Source organism: Leptonotus elevatus, chromosome 16, assembly GCF_054856555.1.
Source record: "Leptonotus elevatus isolate MCC_2025b chromosome 16, RoL_Lele_1.0, whole genome shotgun sequence".
NCBI classification, from domain to species: Eukaryota; Metazoa; Chordata; class Actinopteri; order Syngnathiformes; family Syngnathidae; genus Leptonotus; species Leptonotus elevatus.
In genome coordinates, this window is record NC_141254.1 from 14213647 (window position 1) to 14240260 (window position 26614).

The following is a 26614-nucleotide window of genomic DNA, read 5'->3' on the forward strand; positions in this document are numbered from 1 at the left end:
GAACCCGCAACCTCCGGTTTGGGGAATGACCACTTTAACACTGAGCCATATCTATATCTTTTTTATTATTAATTTTGCACAGTGAGCAATATAATAATGCCCAATAAGAATCCATAAGGAATTCATGTTGATTTTGGATTATACATGTTTTAACTTGACACCTTATATTCACTGCAGAGCTCTACTTCTGTTGCCAAGCAACTCTGTTAAGGTGCACACAAAGGGATCATTATAGATTTCTTGGATGCTAACCTGTACTTTAATAATAAATGTTTAAAAATTGCACAGTTCTGCAACCAGACAAACCTTTAGAATATGTATACCTGTATCTGCCGCCACCAATGCAATCTATTAAGTTAAACAAGGTTGTTTTCACTAAATGGATGTCCTCATAAAATCATTTTTCGCCAATAAATTTCCAGTCTTTTTTTTCTGGAACATAATCAGCGGAATCAAGTCGAGCTCCTCTTCTTATGCATCTTTTAGACATATGTTACTAACAGGATATGACAGCATGGCCCTGAGTATTTAAATGGTTCATGGTGCTTGTACTGTGATGTCTACGATACGACACAATGAGCCATAAATATGTCAGTTTTGACTCAAATGGGCTCTGAAAGGAGATGGCAATGGAGTATTCGTGCTAGATGCTTTTGCTTTGGGGCTTTGTCTGAAGCCCATTTTGAAAGACTCTGCCAAAAAATCATCAGATGATTAATCAGATCTGTCATCAATATCATACCATATCTGTATCATCTGAGTCTCACAGTATCAGAGCTAAAGACGGTCTGTGATCTGCTCTCATTTTTTTTCAGCGTTTCAAAATGAGAACTCCTTCTTTTAGTATGCTCAAGGCAGTCCACTTAGATGTCTTAATATATTTCTTTTTTTCCCCGATAAATGTGGCATTAATAATAGTATCTTTTTTGCTGAGGCTGGGAATCTAAGGCAATATGGGGCATACATCAAATATGTGTTCATTAACTCCCTAAACACAAGGGATGGAAGCTGTAAGTTGTTGTTGGCTGCCATTGTATGTGATGGGAAACAGGGACGCTGGATCCAAGAGGGGGGGAAATGATTTGAGGCAGGAACTGAGAAATGCAGTAGGATTTAATTTGCATGAAGACAGTGAGGCAGAGGGCATGACTCCGTGCTTATGTTCCATTGCTTTCCTGAGATGATTTCAGATGCGCTAGTTGGATTACAGATCTCTCGCTCCTAAAGGCCACAAACTAAACACACAAAGCAGCTCGCTCAAACAGTTTAATCTTTTCATCTGATGATTGACAAGTTGTTTTTTTCCGCATCACTCCACGGCGCAAGATTCTTCTCGACTGTTGGAATTTTTGAAACACATTCTGCTTTTCTGCACCGACTGGACGCTTACAGCCAGACATGAAAAAGGTCATTGTGAATCTAATTAAGTGTGATTTTTTTTTTTTTTTGCTTTTTCTTCCCTCCAGCGTCTTGATAACATCGAGGAGCATGAGACCTCCCCATGTAGTTGCATCATTGAGCGTAAGAATGAGATGCACATACGCTCTTTTGAAATAATAAATGTATTGCCAATCGGAACGTAGGGTAGCAAATCTTGACAAGCAAGACCATAAAAGATGCTATTATTAGCACGGCATATACATCGGCATGCGCACGCACTGTGAAACAGTGACTCACATGCAGACAATATTAGAGTGGGTAAAACGAAATTTTAAGCATGGTTGAAGGATTTGTATCCCTTCTCCCCAATCCAATTATGTTTTAGTTCAAACAAAACATAAGTGTATGCATGTTTCTCATCCAGATGCTGCTGCAATAGATATTAACTCTGATGATGGGAACTTTGAGAGGCAATAAGGTATCCAGCAGAGAGAGGATATTGAGGATTAATTTCTCTCATGCCTGATTCTTTACAGCCCTTTTTCGCCTTTGTTTTTAGCTCCCTTCTGGTGTTATTAAGTCTTTCCACAGTCTCTGTGGAAGATTTATTTTACAGAATAGCAAAGGAAAATGAGTGATGTGAGCAAGAGGCTAAATGTCATTCCCCTACATAAGTACGTAGGTTACTTCAGGTAAGTTCTTGAACCGAGCCTTGATGAAATCAGTTCAGCAATACTTGCTGACATGAACACGCTGATAAAGTGTATACAGCAAGAAAGAGCCATTACGTTTTTATGGCTGCACAAATTCTGCTTGAAAATATTGATCGGAATCACTGAACCTAAAACAGTGTTTCTTAACCTGGGATTGAGCGAACCCCAGGGGTTCGGTGAGTCAGTCTCAGGGGTTCGACAGAGGACAAGACAAACACCCGAGTCATGAATTGTGATGATACGCTCCGCTTGGCCATCGTTAGCTGCAGGTGATCATGCTACATTGTTTGGCCTAACTGCGCTGCAGGGAATTTGGTGCGCTCAGTAGTTGATGTGTAACTGTTGTGATGGTACGTCATGATTTTTTTTATTATTGTAATCCTTTCATCATAACTATGTCAAGCATAAAAAGTAAAGTGTTTGGGCAAATATGTGCAATATGAATTCAAATGTATAATGGAATTGGTATGGTGTTCCAAGGTGTTCAATTCTGGGGCCTTTGCTGTTGTCATTGTATTTGCTGCTCCTGGGTTCCATATTAAGCAAACAGCGGTGTTTTTTTTTTTAAAGTGCTCTAAAAATATAAAGTTGAGTTGAATGATGAGTCAGCATCCGAACTGTATGATTAACAATGCCACGTTGAGCAATTCTAGTCCAGCACAGCTAGCTATCTGGCACTTTCTGAATTCCAGGTGCAGAGAGCCAGATTCAATGAAAAGGCTACTCTCGCTGTTCATGTTATTACTATTATTATTTTATATACCTATGTCTTGAGTTTGAAAAAAAACAACTTTTTTTTCAATAAATAAGTGCTCGGTGAATGCGCATAGGAAACTGGTGGGGTTTAGTAGCTCCAACAAGCCTACCATTGACCTAACATCCTAGCTTGCATTATTGTGTTGGAGAAACAAGGATTTTTCGGACAAATTAGTCAATGTAAGGGGGGGCAACATGCGGAAGTGAATCAACGGTAGTGGGTTGCCTGCTTATATAGCGCGCCATTGAACTGTCAGCTGACAGATTGCAGAGAGCGATGGATTTACTCATTCGGTCTCGTGTACACCACGGTTGAGATGAAAAACATGCAGCTGTCATCAGAGGGAGCGTAGCGAAGAGTAAAAGTGATGTACATCAACTTCTTGATGTGAAACAGATCTGCTAAAAAGAATCCAGTCAGCTCACAACTCTGTCGGTAAATTTGATGACATCTTTATTGTAAAGTGTGTTTGGTTGTGTGTGTATATATGTATATATGTATATATACATATATATATGTTTGAGATGTGGTAGTATCATACATTGATTGATAATAATTTTGCCACCTATCACATATTGCATCCTGGGCACTTCCTCTCTTCCACTCCAAATAATTCCAAATTGTGATGTACTACAAGTGATATTTCCTCCCTGGTTTATGCCGTCGCCGCTAACAGTATCCGCTGTGAACACCTGCGCTTGACTCAAGCCCACATCCTCGTCAGTTTTCACTTTTGCTTAAATTACTCTCCTGAACCACTGTTCTTCGCAGGCTGAAGCCGTGATTGTAATTTGTACGAACTCATCTTCGTTTACTCTCCTCACCTCCACCTCTTGCCGTGACAGCCTGCTACTGTGTCTGACCATTTTAAATGCCACTCACGGCTACCCAGAAGCATTTGCGCGTTTTAAAATGCATTTGGTGTCTCCCTTCATTTTCATGTTAAGACAGTTTCATTCATTCTAATATGACTGGTTGTATTTTATGTTTAAATGTATATTAATCTACGTGTATAACAAAATATTTCAAATCTGTGATTCGTTTTCCACTGTATACCACTAAAGGGAGCCCACCCTGTTCTGACGGTTTGCGGACACTGTTGGGTGTATTGCGCTTCATTTACTGAGATTGCAATCTTTTGTCAGTATCCTAAATAGTTCTGATGGTTTTCAACATGAAAAAGTTGGAAAGGCCACAGAAGCTCAAAGCAAAGTTTTAGGTGATGGAATTGGAAGTGTTAGTGGAAGGAACAAACAATCATATGACTGTGTTACAGGAAATAAAACAAACCAAGAATAAAGCCAATCATTTTGAGGAATCCAGGAAGTCCATGAAAGGTATGCTTTGTTTAAAACTCGCCCTGATTGTGTGGCAATTTGATGCACAGGTGCAGTATTTGCTCATCCTGTCTAACATTGCATTTAAGACATAGAACATATCGCTAGGACAATCTTGAAGAGACAGCTGCTGCATTTTGACTGTATGTTTTGAATTAAGCCTATTTGTTGGTATGTGCGTATTTCGCATCAACGTGTAATGTGTGAGTGTGATTATTTAGTGTTACCGTTTTTTTGCTGGTCTTTTCCCTCTGGTGCATCAGGTATAGCAAACAGTTGGCTGTTCGTGATGCCTTTACTTGAAATACATACCAGCCGTGACTCAATCACATTCACTGTTATATTATTATGTAACACTCGGGAAATCGTTCTGAGAAAGGCCAGCACCAATTGTCACAATGCGCTAAAATGACCCAGATGCGTGAAAATGAATTTGAAAGGAGCTTTGTGACATGACTCCTTCTTGTGACTGGTTCCAAGTTAGCATTTACTGTATGTCAATGTTTTTATTCAAAAAATTTTTTTTACAGGAACACAACTTTATTCTTTGGCTGTATGGCTTATATTGTCATTTACAGCTACATTTACGTGTGTCTGCGTGCGTGCGTTGTATAAGTTGCAGCAAAACTTCCATTTAGAATTCAAATCCTGCCTTTTGCTTTGTAGAATCACTCCTCACATATTCAACTCAGTATGAGCTATTATGGTGTCACTCCAATGTATTTATTTTAAAAGCAGGTTGAGTTTTGTGTCTAGTGTTATATGGGTCCAAGTTATGAAAACTTTTGTGTTCAAATTCAAAGCAGACAAAGTAAAACTGTCAGATATTCATTTGGACATCTTCATAACATCTCTCTTGTCTGAAAGAATAGTTTTTCACTTTACATCACTATGGCAATCTGTCAATTTCTCTTGATTTTTCTGGCAGACAGTGACTTCTTGCGCTTCCTCTTTTGCTATTTTTCCCTTTTCTCATTTATCTTCTCCATCTTGTCATCCATTTCACTGCCCTCTTACCTTTTGTTTCTCTGCATTAAAGAGTTATCCTTTTTTAGAATGTAGAGGCATGATGCCTCCAAACCGCAAGTCATGTCGAGTAATGACTTTTCGTGTCCTTTGGGCTCAGATAAGCATATTTGGCCCCCGCTGTTTAAGAAAATGAGGGTCACATAAAAAAAGAGAATTCATTTTATTAACCCCAAAACTAATCAAAATGTTAATCCAGTGCTCTTCCAATTAAGTTTTCCCACTGATCCTTTCTGTGTTTTCCTGACAGCACCAATCTCCCCTGACACCAAAACATATTATATTTGTCTACGACGTTCCATCATCTCATTTAATTTTGCCAGAGGAAATATTAATGGATGTATTTTGTGTATTGTTAATTGACTCTTAGCCACAGTGTCTTCATCTAAACAGACCAATCATTAGAAACTAATCTTGGGCAAACCATTTTGTTTCTGTATACTGTATATTGTTACTTCAGTGCAATCCCAACTATACAGGAAAAAAACCCTGATGTGTATATATATATATATATATATATATATATATATATATATATATATATATATATATATATATATGTATATTCAAAACCACTTTTTTTCCAGACCGATACCAGTGCAAGTACTAAGCTCTTGAATAGTTACTACCGATCCCACTCGTACTTTTGATCCATGAAATAGCCACCCAAAAAAAAACAATCACATTTAATTAAAAAGAAAGACCTATGTATCCCAATATAGCATTATTTTTCCTTAAAATTGCATGAAATTAATGGCAATTTTCTATTCTTACTAAATGGTGGGGAGTGTGTGTCGATCAACACAGACAATGTTACTGGGAAAGGTGGGTACTTTAAATTAAATAAATGTAGATTTTGGAAATATTTTTAATGATGCATTTGGGCATAAACTGGGCATTAGCATTCAAGAATCTTTTGAATCTGTACCAAAGTCTGGTTGGGCAACGCTTTTCATGTTTTGTATATTGAAAGACAATAGCAATTGTTCTCTTTAATCGTTCAGGTTTTTGGTCCTTTTTACCAACTGTTGCCACAGAACAACACAAAACATCTCCTGGGCTAACACGTGTTGCAGTCCTGCCTGTGTCAAAACAAACAATATCATAACATTCATCAACATTACCAAATGGTGCAGGCAGGAGGATGTGTTTGTTCATGCAGAAAAAACACGTTTTTTGTCTTGTGTGGAAAAAAATAGATATATTACCAATGAATGTTATTGTATTTTTCTTCCATTCTGAGCTTCACCATTGATCAGGCACTTAATATGTATTATGACTTCTTTCAAACTGATCTACCTTTGTTGGGAGGTTTCTACAAATTTGCTGTAGCAGGGGAGCCGGAATCATCACAAGATGATGGCCCGCAGCTCACCACGGTGATCCAAGCTGAATATTTTCCCCACACTGGCTTAAAATGTGCTCCACGGTGAGACGTGTCCTTGTAATGGAGAGTAGACATCCATAGCTCATCGCAGGACAGAGGGGCTGACGAAGAGCTTTTTGTCAAAGGGTGATGCATTCACGGCAGCACTCCCACATCCTGTCATATGGAATGGCGTGAACGCTCCGATTTGTCATTAGATGTGGCAGCTATATTCACACTTGGTGGGTCCCGCTGCAGTAATACTTGATTTTACTGTAACAACATTATGGTATTTCAAGGCCAGTGCTTCCAGTGAAATGAAATTCACTTTGGGGGGTGGGGAGTAGTGGGAAAGAAGCACTCCAGAAAAGGTGACACAAACAGCGAAGGATGTGAATGCAGTCTTGCCTCTCAAGACCATTAGTGCCTGTGCGATTGTTTTTTAATGCGTTCACTCTGGCCGTTTTTTCTCTCCATTAACAGTATGTGAACAAAGGGACTTGTGGTCTTTATCCACCCCCCTTTTCCTCTTCCCCTGTCTGATCACTTCATCCTCCACCCAAACCCATGCTGACTCCCTTGCACTCTTCCCCCCTCCCCGTCTCTCGCTTATGTTCTTTCCCTCCCCCTTTGCCGCGTGTCCCCTAGTTTTCTGGTAGCTGTGTCTCTTTGATAATCCAAGACTCTTTGAAGACTCCAATTCCACACTGTTTGCCTCCGAGCTATTGCACCTACAAAAAAAACAACTGTGTGTGTGTGTGTATGTGCGTGTGTGTAGATGTGTCTAAGGAGAGGCAAGAGAGCAGTGGAAGGGATGGAAATGGAGGACATGATGGTGGAATTAAAAATAAATATATATGCATTTTCTGCATAATACCTTCTGTCTTCATGGGATTATATGCTTGGCGGATACACTAAAGAGTGCACATTTTCATTGGCGACTTTGTTGGTTGCGCCAATTTTTCTGGGACTTCACTCATTGATCCCAGCATACATGCAGGAAATACCAGAGCAAGTGAACTCCATATGAATGTAGGGATTTTTAATCTCCGTCTTTTTCAATCGTCTACCAATGACTTTCTGCAGTATTGGAATGATTGTTATAATTATTTAAAATAATATCAGATCCTACATTATTTTCTTTGACATACGATGACCAAAATGTGCACAATTCAGGATCAATCCAGCGTTTCCATATATACGGTGAACCGCGTTATGGCGAGGTTCTCATTGTACTTGAAGATGGTGAAGAATAATATACCCAGTGTGCTATTTGGATTAAAAAAACATCACATTTGTAGCACATATAATGATAATTAATACTTCGAGGGGAGCATGAGCAGGTCTTGAAGGAAGCCATTATGTGTGAGTATGTCCTCGAGTAGACTTGCACATTCGAGGCGAGTACACGTAATGCTTTAAAATGTTACATGTAACTGTGACAACAGAAACAACAAAGCGAGAAATGCATAGATTATACATGTGACAGCAATAATTTAATAAAAAAATTGTATACACTGAAATATTAGCTTCGGAGGCCCTGGTTGAAGCACTGTAGTAAATGAGCGCGATGAGCTCCTAGATGAGGGGTCACCAACTTTTTTTTAAACTGACAGCTACTTCTTGGGTAGATTCATGTGAAGGACTACCAGTTATATACACACTTCTGAAATACATTTTCTCAAATAGCTTTCAATAAAATTATATGTAATTACTAACAATTAATGATATTGATATGATATATAATGATATCACAGGCACAACCCGTCCGTTGAAAAACGAAAAATAACATTGACCAACAGAGGGAGACAGAAGAGGAAGCCTGGTGGTTCGCCAATCAGCTCCCCGTGTTTGTTAAATAGAAACCAAGGAAACATGAGGAAGGAGGGAGAGAAATACACGGCCCAATCTGTGCTCTTTAAAGCCCCTCTAATTAACTTTTCAACCTTCAATTCATATCTTCATAATTCTGATGATGAAACATTGATTTACAGCCAGATTAATGAAACCTTTGTCATGGTCTGAATCATTTTTACTGGCACTAAACAACTTTGAGGTGGATGGTGTGAACTCTGCCACACACAAAACAAATTACAAATGTGCAGACTGCTTTACGGCATATGTCCCCTCCTCAGTCGTTCCAAACGGAAGTCGAGTCAAACGTCTACATGCAATTACTGTTATCATGCAGAAGCTACAAAACACCCCAAGAAATGACGATTTTGGTCCGAGGTGACAATAATAATAATAATAATAGAAAGCCTACCTGGATGTGGATAGCACAGTACCGAATTCAATCAAGTACGCCAATGGCTGCCAAATGCTTTAAAGATGTAATTAGTGTGGCTGTTCTACAATTGTGCTAAAGGTCAAAATGCATCTTTGCTATAATAATTTCTGTCCACTTCTACTCCACTTTGTCACAAGCCTCCTTTTACCTTTTAAATGAGTCTGCCTGTGAGTTGGCTGCTAATTTCACCTTTGTTTCAGTCTCAATCTGTAGTCCCTCTTCTTCCGTCTTCGTCTGCAGCCCTCCCTGTTTGACTCCATCATGCCGCCTCACTTTGGCAGAGGAGCTTGCCACTGGGATTTTGAAGAAATTGAATTGAATTATGAAGGAATTTCTCTGCAGTACGATTGGCATCACTCCCTCCACACAATATAACATCATTGTCATATCTCTCAGTGTGGGACGAATGAAAATGGGCCATGCGCCATTCTTTCGCTCATCCTTTTAAATTGAATTTTTCATATCATGGGGGGCACTGAGACATCCGCCGTTTCCTTTAACATGGGCAGGAAACCCATTTCATAATATCTGAGTGACACATAACTATGATTCACTAGGAAATGGCTGGCTTCCAGCTGCAGTACACGTTGGCTGTACCGCAGCTAAAGGTTGATAAACAGGACCACATAGGTTTTCTCCAGTTTGAAATCTTAAGAGTGTGAAAGCAGAGGATACTTTATCCCTTTTTTTTTTTGCTGCATAAAAAGATATAGGTATTCTCGTGTAGGAGCATAGTGCTCATAATCTTATATATCCACCTGTCCCCTTGTGTGAAAGCATGCACACTCGAAACATTCAACTTCCAAAGCTCCCTGTTTAATTTGATTTGAAGAAAAGATATGGTTCTCAAGCTGTTTTTGCAGAAGTTGTATTTTCCAGTTGCAAATTTCACTTGCAGAGTTGGTTATACAGACTTATGAAACAATGTTGTGCTTTGGGCACGTTCCTGAAATTGTGATATCAGCATGCAGATCATCACTTAACTGTTAACATTCTACTAAGTACACATGGACAAAAAAAAAAGCAGAAAATTGCAACGTGACAACTTACATGTGATACAGCTAGCTGAAGAGTCTGACAACCTGTGGGAAGGTTCTTCAGCGTGCTGCTGGTTTTGGAGCTGATGCTGTCTTACCTGAATGGGATTTTTGCTGGCTGCTGAAACTATTCTACTTGGCTGATTTTTATATTTAACGCTACAGCATCCAAACCAGGAAGTGAAAAACTGAGTGTTGGGGTGTTTGAGCAGAACAGTTTTCCCGAGTTTATGGAGTGAATGGAGCCTCTGATATGCTTTTTTCGGTTACTGCTCTGGCGTTTGTAGCTGAGTGGTGGTGATCAACAATGTGCCCGCCCAGATTCTTCACTCTGCTGACTCTCCACAGCAGTCCCATCGACATGAGAGATGCAAATGCAAAGGCTAGCTCCGCCGACCACTCTACAGAAAGTAAAAAGGTGATGGAGTTGATGAAAAATACTTTACAATCTGCATAAGTACCAGCAGCCCAGTGCTGGAAATCAGTGAGGCTTGGCTGAGTGGCAGGGCACCTGACGGTAGAGTGGTGTCACATAGCTCTGTGGCTTTGAAAAGTGGACTGAATAGTTGGTGCAGTGGGAAAGCGCGGCAGCACTGGGGTCCAATGTCACATTCGGGACCAGTGGTGCAAATCAGCAGACACTGCACAGATTTTCTGCTATCATCAAAATGGTTTATTTTAGTGCGTGGCCCAGAAATTAGATTTTATCATCTCATTGACTTCTTCTAGACTGCAATTACATATAACCATTAATGCTATAGTGGAAGCAAAACATGTAGACAATAGTGATGTGATGTTACTCTGTAAAACCGAGTACCATTTGGTATGTTCTGCATGGTAATACACCTTTATGTGGGCCATGGTTCTTTGGTCTTTGTAGGCTTAATCAAATTCTGATACAAGCAATGTTTGTTGTTTACTTTTTTGCAGAGGTGAGTCCGTCAGTAGTCAACAGTCAGGACACACTTCCGTCATCATCAATCCATCAATATTTCAAGCCAAACCGCATTGTAATCGTTTATCCCTCATTCCTCCGAAATGGCTGTCTGGCAATGTTTCCGTCATTCGCCTGCAAAATGGGCGTTCCGTCATTGACAGAATGACAGATGAAAACCCACTTCCGGCATTGCTTAGTCCGTCACCGTCAATTTTTCAAAGTTTCCCGTCAGTTGTCAATGACGGATTGGTGGGAAATTTAGAAAAATTGACGGCCCAAGCATTGCAAGGTGGGTTTTCATACATCAGTGTAATCATACATTTGTTAATGTAGCCGGGATGCCCACCTCTGCTTTTTGTATATTTTAATTTATCGTACATATTTCTTACTACTATATTTTGAAATACATACTAGGCAAGGAATAAGAGGCAGGTTAACATTCAATACGGTTATGTTTAAATAACCGGTAACTCAAATGATCTAAATCTTAAATTGGTACACCACAAAATGCAGATAATGCTGCTTAGCAATATGAAGAGAGAATTTTAAGAAAGAAAAAAACGATATACTGCGGGGCAGTGTAGTGCCAACAACCTGACAAAATGCGCATCACGATAGAGGGGTCGCGATTCGATACGTATGTTGATTACCGATGCATGGTCTCCAAGGCCATACATATCTCGATATTTTACATTACTTTGCATGCATTTCTACGAAAACAGCCATATGTATACCCAAATGATATGCTGAATGGCAAAAATGCTTGCTTTTCTAATGTTAGCAGCGCTTCTTTGAATGAAGAGAAACTTTATGAATGAATGTTCATTATGGATTCTGACGCCTCCGTATCGATATGTGCATTGTAAAAATAGCCCCACAACGATCTATTCCTTCTCTTCTTTTTTTTTTTTTTTCACACTTTAAGGTGAACTCCCACCCCTAGTCGACATTGCCACATATGTTGGTGTTATCTTCGAACTTCACACAAAATAGCACGGCGCGGGCAGGATGCAAGATAAGACTTCATTCCACATCTTTAAGCATCACATGACATCACATTAGACATAAGTGATGAAATGTTTGATATGTTTTGTAGTCAGGAATGGAACTGTTTAATGTAAATGTGGAAATGCTCACCATAATGAAGTGATAAGGGACACCTTTCAATGATAATACATATCAAACTTTATCGTAATGCGCTTTGAATATCATATTTCAGTGTCTCTAATTGTGCATACTTTCATGGAATCGGGAAGTCTTCCTCAAGAGGATTCTCAATTTATTATTATATTTTTTTTATTTGCAGCACTTATCACACCGTTCTGCAGTTTACATGTGTAAAATGTAGCAACAAGATAAGTTGAAATGTTCTCCCTTTGAACAGTGTTTAATCTTTCAATCTGTTAGTAACAATGATTAAGAAAAGATTAGTAGTAAAGTAGTTGAAGAAGATGAAGTAGTAAAGATTAAGAAACTATAATGCAAAGTTGAAAAGTGCTTATCTGTAGTTTTTTTTATTTTATCTATATATATATATATATATATATATATATATATATATATGATTTATGTTTGAAAGTGTTATTCAGGATGGAATTTAAACCAAACATTTTAACACTATGGGTGATACCTGTGTGGTGTTGCATATGATAATATTTTTAGCTTTTTATTTATATAGCGCAAAAAATGTAACACTTTACAATAATTTTTTATGTTACTGTTTTTTTAAATAGATACTTGAAAATATGCGATTGCTTCACTCTCAATGCATTAAAACGATTGTTGCAGCCAGTATCTTTTTTTGGGGGGGATGGGGGGGGCATTGTGAAATACAGTATAAATGTGTTTGTGGATATAAAAAATGAAAAGTAGAAGGCTACGGCTGCAATTTCTGCCAGTATGACCTGAGAAAAATATTTTCTAAATGCTGTGGGAGCTCTGCGTAGGAGGCTGAGCATGATTGGTGTTTATTACTACTTTCAAATATGCCTTGGCCCCCTTGTGAAAAGACCATCCTTCTACCTGCTTTAGGATCATAATAGGATGTGAAAAATGAAACAATTCAAGCTCAGGCTAATTGGAGGTATGCATATTTACACCCCTACTACAGTATTGTAACAATTAGGCAAATGCATTTCTATTTGAATTTACATCAAACAATAAATTCTCGTTTATTTACTTTCTGATGTCATTACCAACTTAGAAGATAGCATTGCCCATCCATCCATTTTCGATACCACGGTTCAGGGTTGTGGGAAGGTGAAGCCCATTCCATCTGACTGTAGGCGAAAAGTACCTTGGACTGGTCACCAGTCAATCACAGTCGACCTATCCTGTGTCCAATTTTTCTTGAGAACCATTTAGTTGAACCAGTCAAACAGAAAAATGGCAACATCACTCTAAGCCTTTGCAATTGCCAAGGGTGGTGAATCTGATTAACCTAAACAAAATAAAAAAATATTGCTGATATTGTGTATGGGTCATGGACCATCACTCCTGACTCTGAAGGCCCCAGGCAGATTATATTGACATGGCAATAAATAGAAGCTGAAATCTGATTGGACAAGAAAAAAATGTTACATACATATTACTGGAAGCTTGCCAGCCAAGAGGATGAGGATTAAAAAAAAAAACATACAATTGCATTGAAGTTGTAAATGTAGGTCAGTGCTTCTGATCATGTTTCGATCAGCAGAGAAGGCCTTGCAGGCCCTGACTCCGCAGTACTGATTGGAACTTAAAATTGATTCAAGTGAATATGACATTATTTACTTGTAAATAATTTGCTTCAGGCATCTGAGTCACTGACATCAAGAAACATTTAGGATGGGTTCAAATCATAAATAAAGCAAATAGCCTCATTGTTCCAATACATTTGGAGGATAGTTGTCGTCATAAATGTTCCTTCATTCAGTCTTAGTGCCATAGCTACCCACAATGGCTAAACAATCCCCTACCACCGCCTCCAGGCTCCCAGAATCCAATCCTTCTGCTTGTCCCCTCCAGCCAAAGTGCTGTCTTTGTCTGCCTGACCAACTCTCCACTCCTGACCGGCCTCCCCTTCCAATCCTTCTGTCTTGCCACATCCCTGCAGCCCCGAGGCCTGGCAAAGGATTTGCGCTCAGTCTAAAAAAGAGAATCTATTTCCCATCTCGGCAGCCTTTGCTAGTTATCATACCCTGGAAACATGCTGACTCTTTGGAGTGAAGCCTTGAGGATAAGTTTAAGTAAGAACCCATATTTGAACAACTAAATGCTACATTCACATTTGAATAGTCACTGAGCCGTAGCATCATGTTAAGAATGCACCACTGAAATATAGTGCAGCTTGCTAGGTCAGCTGCATGGGATGCTTGATGAAATATCACAAAACATTTTTGGTAGAATTATGGTATGTTATCAGAATATTGACAGTGTGATTCTCAGTATGTTAATGTCAAATTAGTAAATAATAAAACACATAAAAACATCTTATTCCTAACGCCTTAGTACTCACTAAAGTCACAAAACAAAAATACTATACATTATAGAAACACGTAAGTGAGGGGAAAGAAAGTCTGGTATTTGCAGCTTCAACACGGTGAAAGGCATTGTGGGAGTATGCAAATTCACGTTGCCGTCTCAGGGAGTGACCTCGTCGTTTTCAGTGCATTGATTTACTCATGTGTCCATAAACAGCAATGGAGGAAGAGTCAGAGAGATTGTGTTTTTGTGTTAGCTAAAAAAAAAAAAGACATTAAAAGGTATGTAAAAAAAAAACTAAAATAAAGCAATTAAATTGTTTTGTAAATGTGTTACTTTTACAATCAAGTAACTAAGCTATTTTTTAAAGCAAGTAATAAGTAAATTAACCAAGTTACTTTTTTAGGATATCTGTTTCAACACTGGTTATTCATCTGTAAGAGATACCGTTTTAAAACACTTTGCTCAAGCACCGGCAAGGGATTGTGTTAGAAATTGTTGCGTTTCAACTATACTCGCTTTAACGGGCATATTTAATTGAAGGGATACAAATGGTTTATTCTTATCGGCCCATATGAACCCCTGCTCCCTTTTCTTGATGTTGCACCACGCATACAAATCATAAGGACTATAAGGAGCCATTGTTTGGTCAAGAATCGTTCACTTCTATTTGGAAACCCACCTTTCATTTCCATTCAACTATAACGGATATGCCCAAGACAGTTTTATATTGCATACTGGGTTTGATGTATGGACGTAGCAGCACTACTTGCAGAAAAAAATATGACTCACACTAAAACTCAAATAAGATGAAAGATGAGGAGATGCAGCGGCACAACGCAGAAAAAAAAAGAGCGGTTGAGATAGCCGGAGATGAACAGAAAACATTTTGAAGCCCTTTAACTACATAAAGGACGCAGTGTTCGTAGCACTTACCGACACTCTAAAAGCATTTTCTCCATATCTGGCATGTATGCACTAAAAGGATGATGATTTGCGTGATTTCCAGCAGGGTTTGTGTTTGCCAGAAAAGTGGTTTACACGGTGGAAAGCAGAGACCGGTAGTATCGATCCAGGCTGACGGGTCCAGCCGAGGCAGACCTGTTCTGCTGTCTCAGTGCTTTCCCGACTTTTGCAGGAGATGCACGTGCGGGGGTGGGGGAGTTTCGATTACACGTGCGGCGTACAGAGTCATCTTTCTGTTGTCGATCGGCGGTAAGTCGCCATTAGTAATCTGATCTTTAGAAGAAAGAATTTAATGGTCCCCTAACTGTATTTACAATCCATTCAATTTGATAAAGGGTGTGATCTTGAATGATCTATTATTTGCCGCCCCCTTCCTCCTCAAGCCATTGATTTCAAGATTCCATCGGTACGCTCATTTATGCATGTGGTCTTTTATTCTTTCATCAAATCTCATCAGCATGTAACGAGGAAATAGTGACTGTCACAAAGTATAATAGCGATGCTCCTTTTTATTCTTTTTTTTTTCTAGTGCAGACACCTTAAGGATTAATTGTCCGCTAAATCACAGCCATATTTCCTGTCTTTTCTGCTTTGTTAAACTTCAAAATCTGTGGGAAAAATATGCTAATATGGGTTTTAGAATGCCATTGGGGTTTGTGGGCTGATCACTGGCCTTTGAATAGGTTTTGAAATGGGAAGTCATAAATAAATAAAAAACACACATGGATGTAACACAAATATTACAAGAATTATTGCTGTTTTGAGTAGAACCAATAAGCAGAAGAATACATAATTAATAAAATAAATCGTAACATTTCAAATGTTACATCGGTACACAACGCATAAATAATTACAGCTAACTTACTCTTTACTTGACAGACTCAATTTACTTGGTTTCATATTTTTTGTTCTAATACACCTTTCATTACCATGACAATGTGAAGAAGTGAAAGCTAATCAGCGTTGCCAACGTAGCACCTATAAAACTTAGCGACAATGTTTTCATAATATCAATTATCACCAAATGTAGCCCTTTTTTTTCTGGTTTTAATTTTAGACTGAGACTCCTTCCAGATCAGGAGATCGTCACCCTTCAGTATTCAGCCTGCAAATTAGCCACGCATGTGCAAAGCCACCACTGTCTAATATTATCATAACCTCTCCCATAGAGAGATCCCCATACATTTGTGTTTGAATTTTCACTCATGGATGCACCACTTCATTAGCCGCTGAATTACGCTTTGTTGATTAGTCAGCGGCTCCGTGCACCGGCAAACACAAATATCCCCTTTCATGTGTTGACAACTAATATTTGTATATGTGCCGGCTATCAGATGCTAACATTGGTCTTACACATCCTAACACTGCAGCTCTGCTTACCTTCCGGTGTTACATGATAGTATGACAACCAGCCTCCAACTGCCCCTTGACAATGGCAAATTTTTGTTCCCGAGTCACAGGCAGAAACATTCGGTGTTGGCCGACTTGTTTTGTGAATTAGCCAACGTCCAGGTTGTGACATCTCAATTTGCAAAATGGCTCACTTATAGATACATTTTTAAAAATAGGCAGTTAGCAAAATTTGGTTGTTTGATTTTATACTCTATGGGTCCTATTTTCGTAGTGAACACAATACAAAGTGCAATGTAACTGTGCGCATAGGCAGAGTTTTCTTTCTTTAAGTATAGTATCTTCGCGTTTGCGCCATTGTGGGAGTGAAAACATCTGACTTACTTGATTCCCAGGCTAATCAAAGAGGATTATTCCTTTATTCGGTGCAGCTGATGGCACATGTAAAGTGCGTTTATAAAGAACTGCAAGATTTCTACTTGAAGATGATGTAAAGTTGGCTGCTACGAAGTGGGCACCTGGAAACAAATGTTTGAGAGGGTTAAATGTTATATTTATTTATGAAATACTGTGGCATCCATCACACATATCAGTGGAATGCAGAATCTGTCTGCCTTACACCCTGGTCAAATACACCAAAATTGCTCTACACCAGCTGCACCACAACTTAGACCGTGTTTCACCTAGTCTAAAACTAGTCCTGCTTCTTTCTGTCAATATAAAATGTCCTCAGTCTGCCGGAGGTCCTTGCCAGGGTGCAGTGCAGTCTTCCAAATTCCCAAACATGGAGAACTAGACTTACCCCGGAATGAAAATGAAGATGTGCCAGTTTTTAAGTCGAGCGCATGTGTGCAACTCCAGACCCAACTTTTTGTATAGGCTACAAGCAATTGTCTGATTTAGCATTCTTAGAGAAAATGTGATTGTGATTTTGGCAGGCTGCAAGCTGCCTTGGCAAAATGCCACTAGCCTGCCATCTGCATTGTTTGCCTTCTTTAATGTTCTATACTTTGACTGTTGTTTTGTTGTCACAGATGTTGTTGTTGGTGTTTTTTTTTTCCCCCATCACTTTTGTAGTAGACATTGATTAGTGTATTGTGATAATGCTCATCTGACATTGCAGTCCATTTACGGTGCATTTTCATGAACAAATAGATGCTTCATAGAGGATTTCATCCACATTTTTGAAGATTTCTGATTCCAATCTGAGAATATCAGAGAACATGTTTTTTATCTTGGCATTGCCATGAACTATCCAAATGTTACCGTTCGGGAGCAAGAGGCAGTTTATACTACCATTGTCAGTATAAACATTGTCTTAATTTACACAATATCATTCAAACTGTGCAGGATAGTCTTGAGACTTTCCTTAGTTAAAAAATAAGAACATAAATAAAAAAAATTGATGTAGTCCATGCTATGTTGGCAGAAGTAGTGCAGTGTTTGAGAGTAGCCATATTTGTTCCCTAACCCTTTAATGTCAAAAAGCTTTGTCCGGAGTATTGTGGAAGAGTAGGACTGGTTAGCGCATGAGTTACTGTAGGCTTGTGCTAGTTGCATATGGAAAATGGAAACATTATCACACAGCTCAATTAAATACAAAGACATTTACATTTCGTATGGTAATTTCTATTTAATAATGTATGCTTCTTCCAATTATCTCAATTTCTGCTGCTGTTCATACACTCTAACAGGCCATGGCCTTTAATATACTGTTTCAATCTAATAAAGCATAATTCCCTAGAAAGAGTAACATTCAGCAATGTTCCCAAATACATCATGTGGTCAAAGGTGTCGCGACACACTCCTTCAGTTTGCTAAATTAACTAATCAATCACAAGTTGAGTCAGACCTCTTAGTTTCAACTTCGAAAATGTTGCAGAAAGTCATCTCGGATGAACAGGGGTTGTTATTGCTGCCAGGGGTACAACAACTTGATATTGTCTTCCGTTTTCAGCTCCTGTAGGTGCAATAGCGACATGTACCAATACTTTTCTCTGTACACTGTATTTCATCTGTAACTCCAAGCATACAACCTGTTGTTTCTCTCAGCGGAGCACACAAACAAAAGGATAAGCGTAGCTGTGGAAAAAAAAAAAAAAAGTCTACTGCATTGTCTCTGTTTTGTAGCATCCCCATCGGCGAGTGACCTTCTCCACCACCAACCCCGTGCAGGACCTGCAGGACGCCTCCCAGCTTAGTTACTATGACAGCGGCTTGGAAGAATCAGAGACACCCAGTAGCAAGTCATCGTCTGGCCCTCGTATCGGACCCTTGACCCTGCCTGAAGACCACTATGAGCGAACCACTCCAGATGGCAGCATTGGAGAGAACGAACACCCTGAAAACGGTACATTGATATTCTTTCTCCTATGAATATGTATTTAAATGCAAATGCCTCCATTAGGGGTTTTTGCTTGTGTGTATGTTTTGAAGGCATTGTTTTTGCACCCCGGCAAATTGAAGAGTTGAAATGTTGTGGCACAGTCTGTGTTAAGTTGGCATGTTTGTCGAAGATCATGAATTCTTAAAACAATTTTCAGCGGTTTTGTTGCTCATGTGGGCAATCCCGTACTTGAACATGGCATCAAATTTGGAGTTGGCCATGTCTCTGTCCCCTTCATGAGCAGGTCCTCTGTCAGGCATCATAATGACCCTCTTTCACATGAGTGCTAATTAAAAAGCCAAATCATGGAGCATTTGCCCTCTAAATGAATTAAAACCATGACATCTGTGCAGATGATACTGCGCTCACAATCAATCACCCCTTGCTTCTTGGCCTCCAAATCCACATTTGCTCCCCAAAAAGAAAAAAAAAATCAGTATCATATCTGTCAATATTAAAAAAAAGTCATAGCCAAAGCTTTAACTGCCATTCTGCGAACTGACTGTGGCCTTAAGCTGTCCAACATTATTTGTAACACACTGATTCACCTAATGTGCTTCCGGTTTATTATAGCTTTTACATTGGACTGCCTCCACAGAACAGACATTTTTACGTGGTAGTATCTCACCAGACCACAGACCATTTTTCATTTCCATTTTTATTTGCGGTAATGTATAGTTTCAACGAAAAAAACATGGTCACCTCTAGTAATGCGCGATACCAAATAATTTGAATTCAATATGACACCAATCGCTTTTTTGACTTCTTTTTTTTTTTTATTATACCAATTTGATACTTGGTGTGATTTTGTATTTATTTATTTATTTTATTTTATTTTTAACAATGTTAATGTTTTGTTCCTATAACATACTTAATTCCTATAGCGACGTAAAAGACTAAACCTCCAAAAGGCACACTTGAACTTAATATGAGAGAAATGTCAATGATGAATATGCAAATAAATAACATGGAAATTAATCAAATTAAAAAATATATATAAATATAAAATTAATTATACAAAATTACTTTTCTCAAATGCTTTTTAAAAAAAAATATATTCTTAAAAAAAAATGTCCTTATGGAAAATCACCTAAATACTTACATTGTGAGTAATTAAGAAAATGATAAATTAAATGATTAAAAAACATATATACAACAATTAAATTGAATATTTTGTTTTAGGAACAGCAGCATATTCACATTTCTCTTACAGCCTGTATGTAGTAAATAATCCTAACAATTGTGCCATACTGTATGCATTGTTTTAATTTATAAATTAAATTCAATCTGATGCCCCATTGAGAGTGTGAAGCAAATTGGGCACCTTTTCTTCACAAACATTTTGTTGAAAAAATTCCCGTCATCCCACAACCTTTGCAACTTGCTTTTTTACAGCTTCCATCTTGTCATGCCTTACGCGCTGAGGCTCCATGTCCCCGATCATAGTAGCCAGAGGGCATTTCCGGAACCCCCAGATTTTAGTGCTCTGAATAACTGAACGGCACAATTTATAAATTGTAAATTTCCAAACGGTCGAAGTGGGGCAGAGTGCGCTCGACTACGAAACTAGTTGATACCCAAATTATATATATATATATCAGTATATAAAATCTCTGACTCTGTGTTTGCACAACCTAATGATGCCTGTTTTTTGTTTTTAAGTTTCTATTTTTGCTCCTGTTTTGCCCATCTGCAGAATGCAGGTTTTAGTCAGACAGGGCACTCTTTGTTGTCAGCAGCAGGAGAGCCTGACTGTGAATGGAGATGGAGCCGTTACAGAATGAAAAGATGCACACAAGATGTGGGAGATGTTAGATTGTGACAGGAAGTGGGGACTAAGAGTCTCTGACATGCAAACCCATCGGGCATACACATAGGACAGGGAGATGTGATGATGAACCGCTAACCAAGGATAGACCTAATTAAAATGTGATTCCCACTTCAGGGAGATAACCTAGAGCCCAGATAAAAGGAAGGTTTAGACAGAAAAATCAAAAGAGACAGCTGAAATTCTCCCCAGCTACACCTGAATAGTGACATGAAGTTCTTTTTAAGCATTTGAGTGACAGAGTGACAGGCCGCGCTGGTGCTGGGCTGTGTTCATCATAGTAGAGATGACTTGCAGGCATAAAATGAGGCGGGGAGCATGATGTGTCACTCTATTAAAGTAAAATCAAACGCAGTGCGAACCTCAGACTCTACCCCTTTGCATCTCTGAGCCCTGCTAATATCGACAGATATGTCTATTCAGTTATACAAGTTGAACTTTAACAGTAGTCTATTTATAGAGTGGCCTTGGCCCCTATTAAAGTATTATAGATTCGATTAGAGTATCCTCTATTCATATATATTTTTTATCGTGAAACAGCAACTCAGAGGGCCTTATTTTCATAGTCGTAAAATGGCCGCATGTAGAAAGACGTATTTGCACCGGTGTGGGTTTGAACACAGCCGACATACTTCCAGTTCCAATGCAAGAGGCTCCATTCATTCGGTTTACTTGATACGTGATACTTGACTTGGACTTAGAACCTTAAGACTTGGACTTGGCCGTCCATCGATCCGGGTCAGCACAGACGGTTCTTCTCAGTTTGTGTATTTTTTTCGAGCCTTGACGTCATAAAGCACTTGCCAAAAATGAAGGCACACCGAAAATGCGCACACCCGTCAACGACGGTAAGAGACGAGAGACAGAAGTGGCCACCGTTGATAACAACTTTACTGTTGATCAGCGGTTACAACAGACTTTAAAAAAAAAAACACACACAACAAAAGACACAAAAAAAAAATGATATGGACGCTTGCCTTGCGTGCAGTCTCACTGTCACTTCCTCTGTGCAGACTCATGCCATGTGGGATACCAAGTAGGGTGAGATTAAATGGCATGAATGCCATTTGCATGATAATGAGGTTCTTTAGAAATGCTGTCTGATTTCCCAGCCTTAGATCTCACAGTGGATGCATGCAGTGTCAAATGTTTGTTCTTTTTGAACTCCTGTCAGGGATTTCTTCTGCTTTTAATGACTGCCATACCACTATCATGCAGGGATCAACCTTTCCGGCCTTTTATTGCCTCTTCCTGGCAACAATCTGTTCTATGTTTATGTGAAAATAATGAGCAAAGCATGAACACTGCTTAAAGAGTTCTGGAGGAAGACAATGTGCAGTGAGCGAATGTCACCCTAATGGGGGCTTTTTGGCCTGTGAGTCACATCTTGGGTCTTTGGCTGCTGCCATAATATTACACTAATGCCTAGCGCAGGTGTCGCTGTACAGGTGCCGCGCCGTTTTTCTAGTTAAAACTGAAGTGGACTGTACCTGTCTGTGCTAACTGCTGGATCTGCTACCAGAAAGGATAAGTCAGGGGACTTTTTTTTTTTCTTTCTAAGAGGCATCTGTGGCGAAAAAAAAAAAAAAAGCCCCATCAAGTGGTCCCCTGCAGCGAGTTGTCTTGAGTAATATGTCTATAATTCTGAGATCATTCTAGCACATGCATTGTGCTGCAGCTGTTTGTTACCCCCCACTTGTTTGCAATTTTATTGCAGAGCAAATAGGTCACTGGGAAGAGCCTAACTGGAGCAGAATTAAACTTTCTTAACTGGATTAGGCTTTGACACCACAGACAGACAGTTTGTCATCACATTTTACCAGGAGCCTTAAGTAACATTACATGTGGTTGCGAAATTGAACTAATAATGTAACAAGTCATCATAGTATACATTTATTTCTGGAAAGAGAAAAGTTCTTGTTTGTGAGATCACAGTGTTGACTACACACTGAAAATGTGTTCTTGACTGCGGATAAATGTAATTATCAAACAACAGCAGAAAGGCCAAACCTTTGAATGGGGTAATATGAGACACGGACTATTAACTGAATCAAATTATAAAATTGGCTGATTTTAAATATGAGCTGACATCTAATAGAGTAGCGGAGATTGCAGCCACATGTGAAATCTAGAAGGAACCAGAATAGAAACCCCATTATCTCAATAAATCTACCCCTCCAATTTCATTTCACCTTCTTTTGCGCATTAAAGTGATTTCGCTGTCGTTTCATCATTGTGTCCCGCTGACATGAATAACAATAGCGATGATAATATTTTTTTCTGTAATAAAAACCTGGAAGTCGTTGGGGTTTTATTCCACCTACTATGAAGTTTGTTAGAAAACATTGATAAAATATGTATAATGCATTAATGTACTGCTGTTTTAAAAATGACAGAGAAAGAAAGAGGTTTAAACAAAACAAAACAAAAAACAGCATCATTTATTAAGGGATGACAGAGTTGAAGCCCCCCTACACTTACATTTAGATCTGCACCGACTTTTACACACTCGTGAAAAGCATTGGTAATTGGTGAGTGTTCTGAATCACAATAAAGTACAGCAGACATTAGGCTCCATCTGTTTTTTTTTCTTTCTGGGTTTCACATTAAGCTCCTGAAATTAGTGAGTGGTGCCTTAGTATCCCTAAAAAGCTTTTAGACATGCTCATCAGTGTCGCGAGGGTGTTGCCCTCTCGTCCAGTTGAGTCACACTTAGAAAAGGACAAAAAATAAGTAATAAAAATGAAATAGTAACAAAAACTACTTATGTCTATATGTGCAGCATTTTGTTCTTCTTTGAATGGCTTCAGAATGAAATAGATTTTTTTCTGGTGTGAGTTCAATCCCAGCCAGAATAATTTTGTTTACTTTTGAGTTAAAAAAAAATTGAAATATATTTCTCAATTTGAATATGCGTCGGGTGTATAAAAGAAAACACCCTTGTTCCACCGGAACGCCCAGCATGGCTGTCAAATTTCCAAAATAGTGTAAACTACACTTTTTACGGCATGAAAATCAAGCTTTGACATTATTTAGGACAAGTATTTGTGCACTGTCTACAAAAAAAAATAGTCCTATGTATCTATTGGTAGAATTATGGGCTTGGGAGTTTAAACTATAAGGATGATTATATTCAACATTGGAAGCATTATTTTTGCTCTCATGAGGTGTGGTCTTTTTAAGTGTCACCGCATATGTGATTTGCGGATGAGGTAGTAGATGCAATGCATCTTGGAGACGATGCTAGTGAGGGGTGGGGGTGGGGGGGGGGGGGGGGGGGGCTTCAACCTCAGTTTGTCAAGTAGTCCATGCAGGCATTAGAGAAAAGCCCCAAGGGGTCATCCCGCCATGCTGCAGAGTTGGCTACCAAGAGCTGCTGAAACTCCGTCTCGCTAGTGTTCTGACCCTTAATGATGGATAGAACCTGAGGGACTGGATTCACACTGTATTGGTCTGACATGAATTCCCTGATTTCCAGTGGGTTGCAGAAGAATGGAGTGTCTTTTAGATGCACTCGGTCAATTGATATTGCCACATTCACTGCAGTTCAAGACCATCCATATTGCACCGTGTAAAAAGAAATCTCACACCAGCAGCATGGTTATGTTCATTTCCTCCGAGATGTGACAGGTTCAATTGTTAATTTTCTGTATAGTGTTGATGTATCTATATTCAACATGCCTTTAGCAACAGAGGACATGAGTTTGTGCCATGCATGCATGCATGCGTGTGATGTGTCCAAGATGCCATAACATTTGTTCTACTGTGCAGTTAAAACAAAACACCACGATTATTTTTTTGAACAGTGTCAAATCTCACTAATACATTTGCCGTTGTTTCAAACTTCCGTCTTTCAAAGCATGCTTTTCCGCATGAGTTTTCCCTGAAGGGCTCTTGTTCTTCAAGAATCCTGACAGAAATGTTCTATAATGAAACTTTTTTCCCATGCCGGTTTCCTACTGAACGTCTGCTATAATTAGGCAGTCAACTCCTCACCACCAGAATATTGTCACTGATTTGTGAGGGTTTTTGTCAGAGATTCTTGTCGCTCTTGCAATTCATCGGTGAAAACCAGAGGTCTATTGCTCTTTAAGCGATATATTGCTAGGCATCTACACTTGTCACTCATCTTGATGAGCTATCTACTTTGAAACTGTGTCTGGCAGGGAAATGAGGTAGCCATCATAGACATGCACTGAAAAACAGATGGCAAGTACAGCCATAAAAAAAGACTGATGTTTACTCATGTTGTGTATTTGTTTCATAGGATTTAGTTTTTTGAAATTGTACTTTTTCATTTTCTTATTGCATACATTTATTTGAATGCCCTAATCTACCACATGCATATATAAATTTTCCCACAATTCAATTCTTGTGATGACCTGTCCTGGAGAAATCACTTTGCTGAGTAAACACTAGTTACTGTTGTGTTCCTTTGTCCCTTTCCATTGGGCTTTCATGATTCATTATGTTATGTCTCACGTCTTTTACACTGTATTGGATTCTAACTGTATTATAAGCTCCATATTGTATTCCATTCAGACTGTTGGTTGGTAGATCCAGCAGTGTCTCACATTGTGTCTCACACTGTTACGATCAAAGATAGAATTAACCAAGGGATACATGACGATCAATACGGAGCAGGGGTAAAAAGCTCATGGAAGACATCAGTTTTAAATGTCAACACGATCAATGATTGAATGATAGGCATAGCAGGGGACAGCGTTTTACCCCTAGAATCCTATAACAGAAGTTTTTGACATCACATATGGTGGCACTGATTTTTGGAAGTATGTGCTTGTGTGTTTTATGCAAGCCCTGTGTGGGAGGAAATGAACATTAAGTTGACAAGAAAAATCAATTTCTGTATACTATAGGTGAAACACTTGGTTCTTAGCAGAAGGCACATTAGGCACATTAGGGGTGTTAGAAAAAATCGATTCGGCAATATATCGCGATATTACAGCGCGCAATTCTCGAATTGATTCGATATGCGGCCGGATCGATTTTTAAACATATTTTTTATGGGAATATTCACCAAAACGTCTTACTTAGGGTTAGGGTTCACACATTAAGCATGGAAGAATGTTATATTAATGGAACATTAAGCCTTATTATTTGAAATAATTAAACAGAAATAATTATAAGCCTGAATTTTCAGATACATAAATACATTTTCATACAAATCTTACAGTGTACATGTACAAGTTTACTGATTAGTATTTTCTAAATTTGAGTTTAAAAAAATCGCAACAATCAATTTATAGATTTGTATCGGGATTAATCGATATCGAATCGAATTGTGACCTATGAATCGTGATACGAATCGAATCGCCAGGTACTAGGCAATTCACACCCCTATTGCACATTGCGATGCCATGGAACTGCTGGGGCTGTGGGGTGATACCACTATGGCACAAAGGTCAATAGAAGGAAAACATAAAATGCCTGAAAGCTTTCAAACAAAAGGAGGCAAGGGCCATTAAAGAAACACTGCAAGAAAAAAACATCCTTGGTTAGAGATAGGAATAGACACTCCTGGTCTCTTCAAGTAAATGTCACATTCATCAGCAAAGGTCTGGGTGATTAAACACTCTGTTGAAAAATCATGGCGGTATTTTTCAGGAATAAACCTCTCAAAAACTTTTTTTTTTTTTTTATATTGGTTATTTTATTCAGGTGCACCTTGAGGTCCAATATTAGTGCTGTCAAAAAGACAAATGAAGCTGATGTGATTGGTGCTAGTAATCTATATGGGGGGACGATGTGAGTTAAAAGG

At 38.8% G+C, this 26614-nt stretch overlaps 1 protein-coding gene across 2 annotated transcripts in view; it reads left to right on the forward strand.

Moving 5' to 3' along the window:
- Positions 1-26614, forward strand: part of pcdh1a (protocadherin 1a) — a 122351-nt gene that overhangs the window by 80288 nt on the left and 15449 nt on the right. For both annotated transcript variants that reach the window (XM_086057610.1, XM_086057609.1), the window contains one exon: positions 18752-18971. In XM_086057610.1, coding sequence (XP_085913736.1) covers positions 18752-18971 — 220 coding nt within the window. The remainder of the gene's footprint in view (positions 1-18751; positions 18972-26614) is intronic.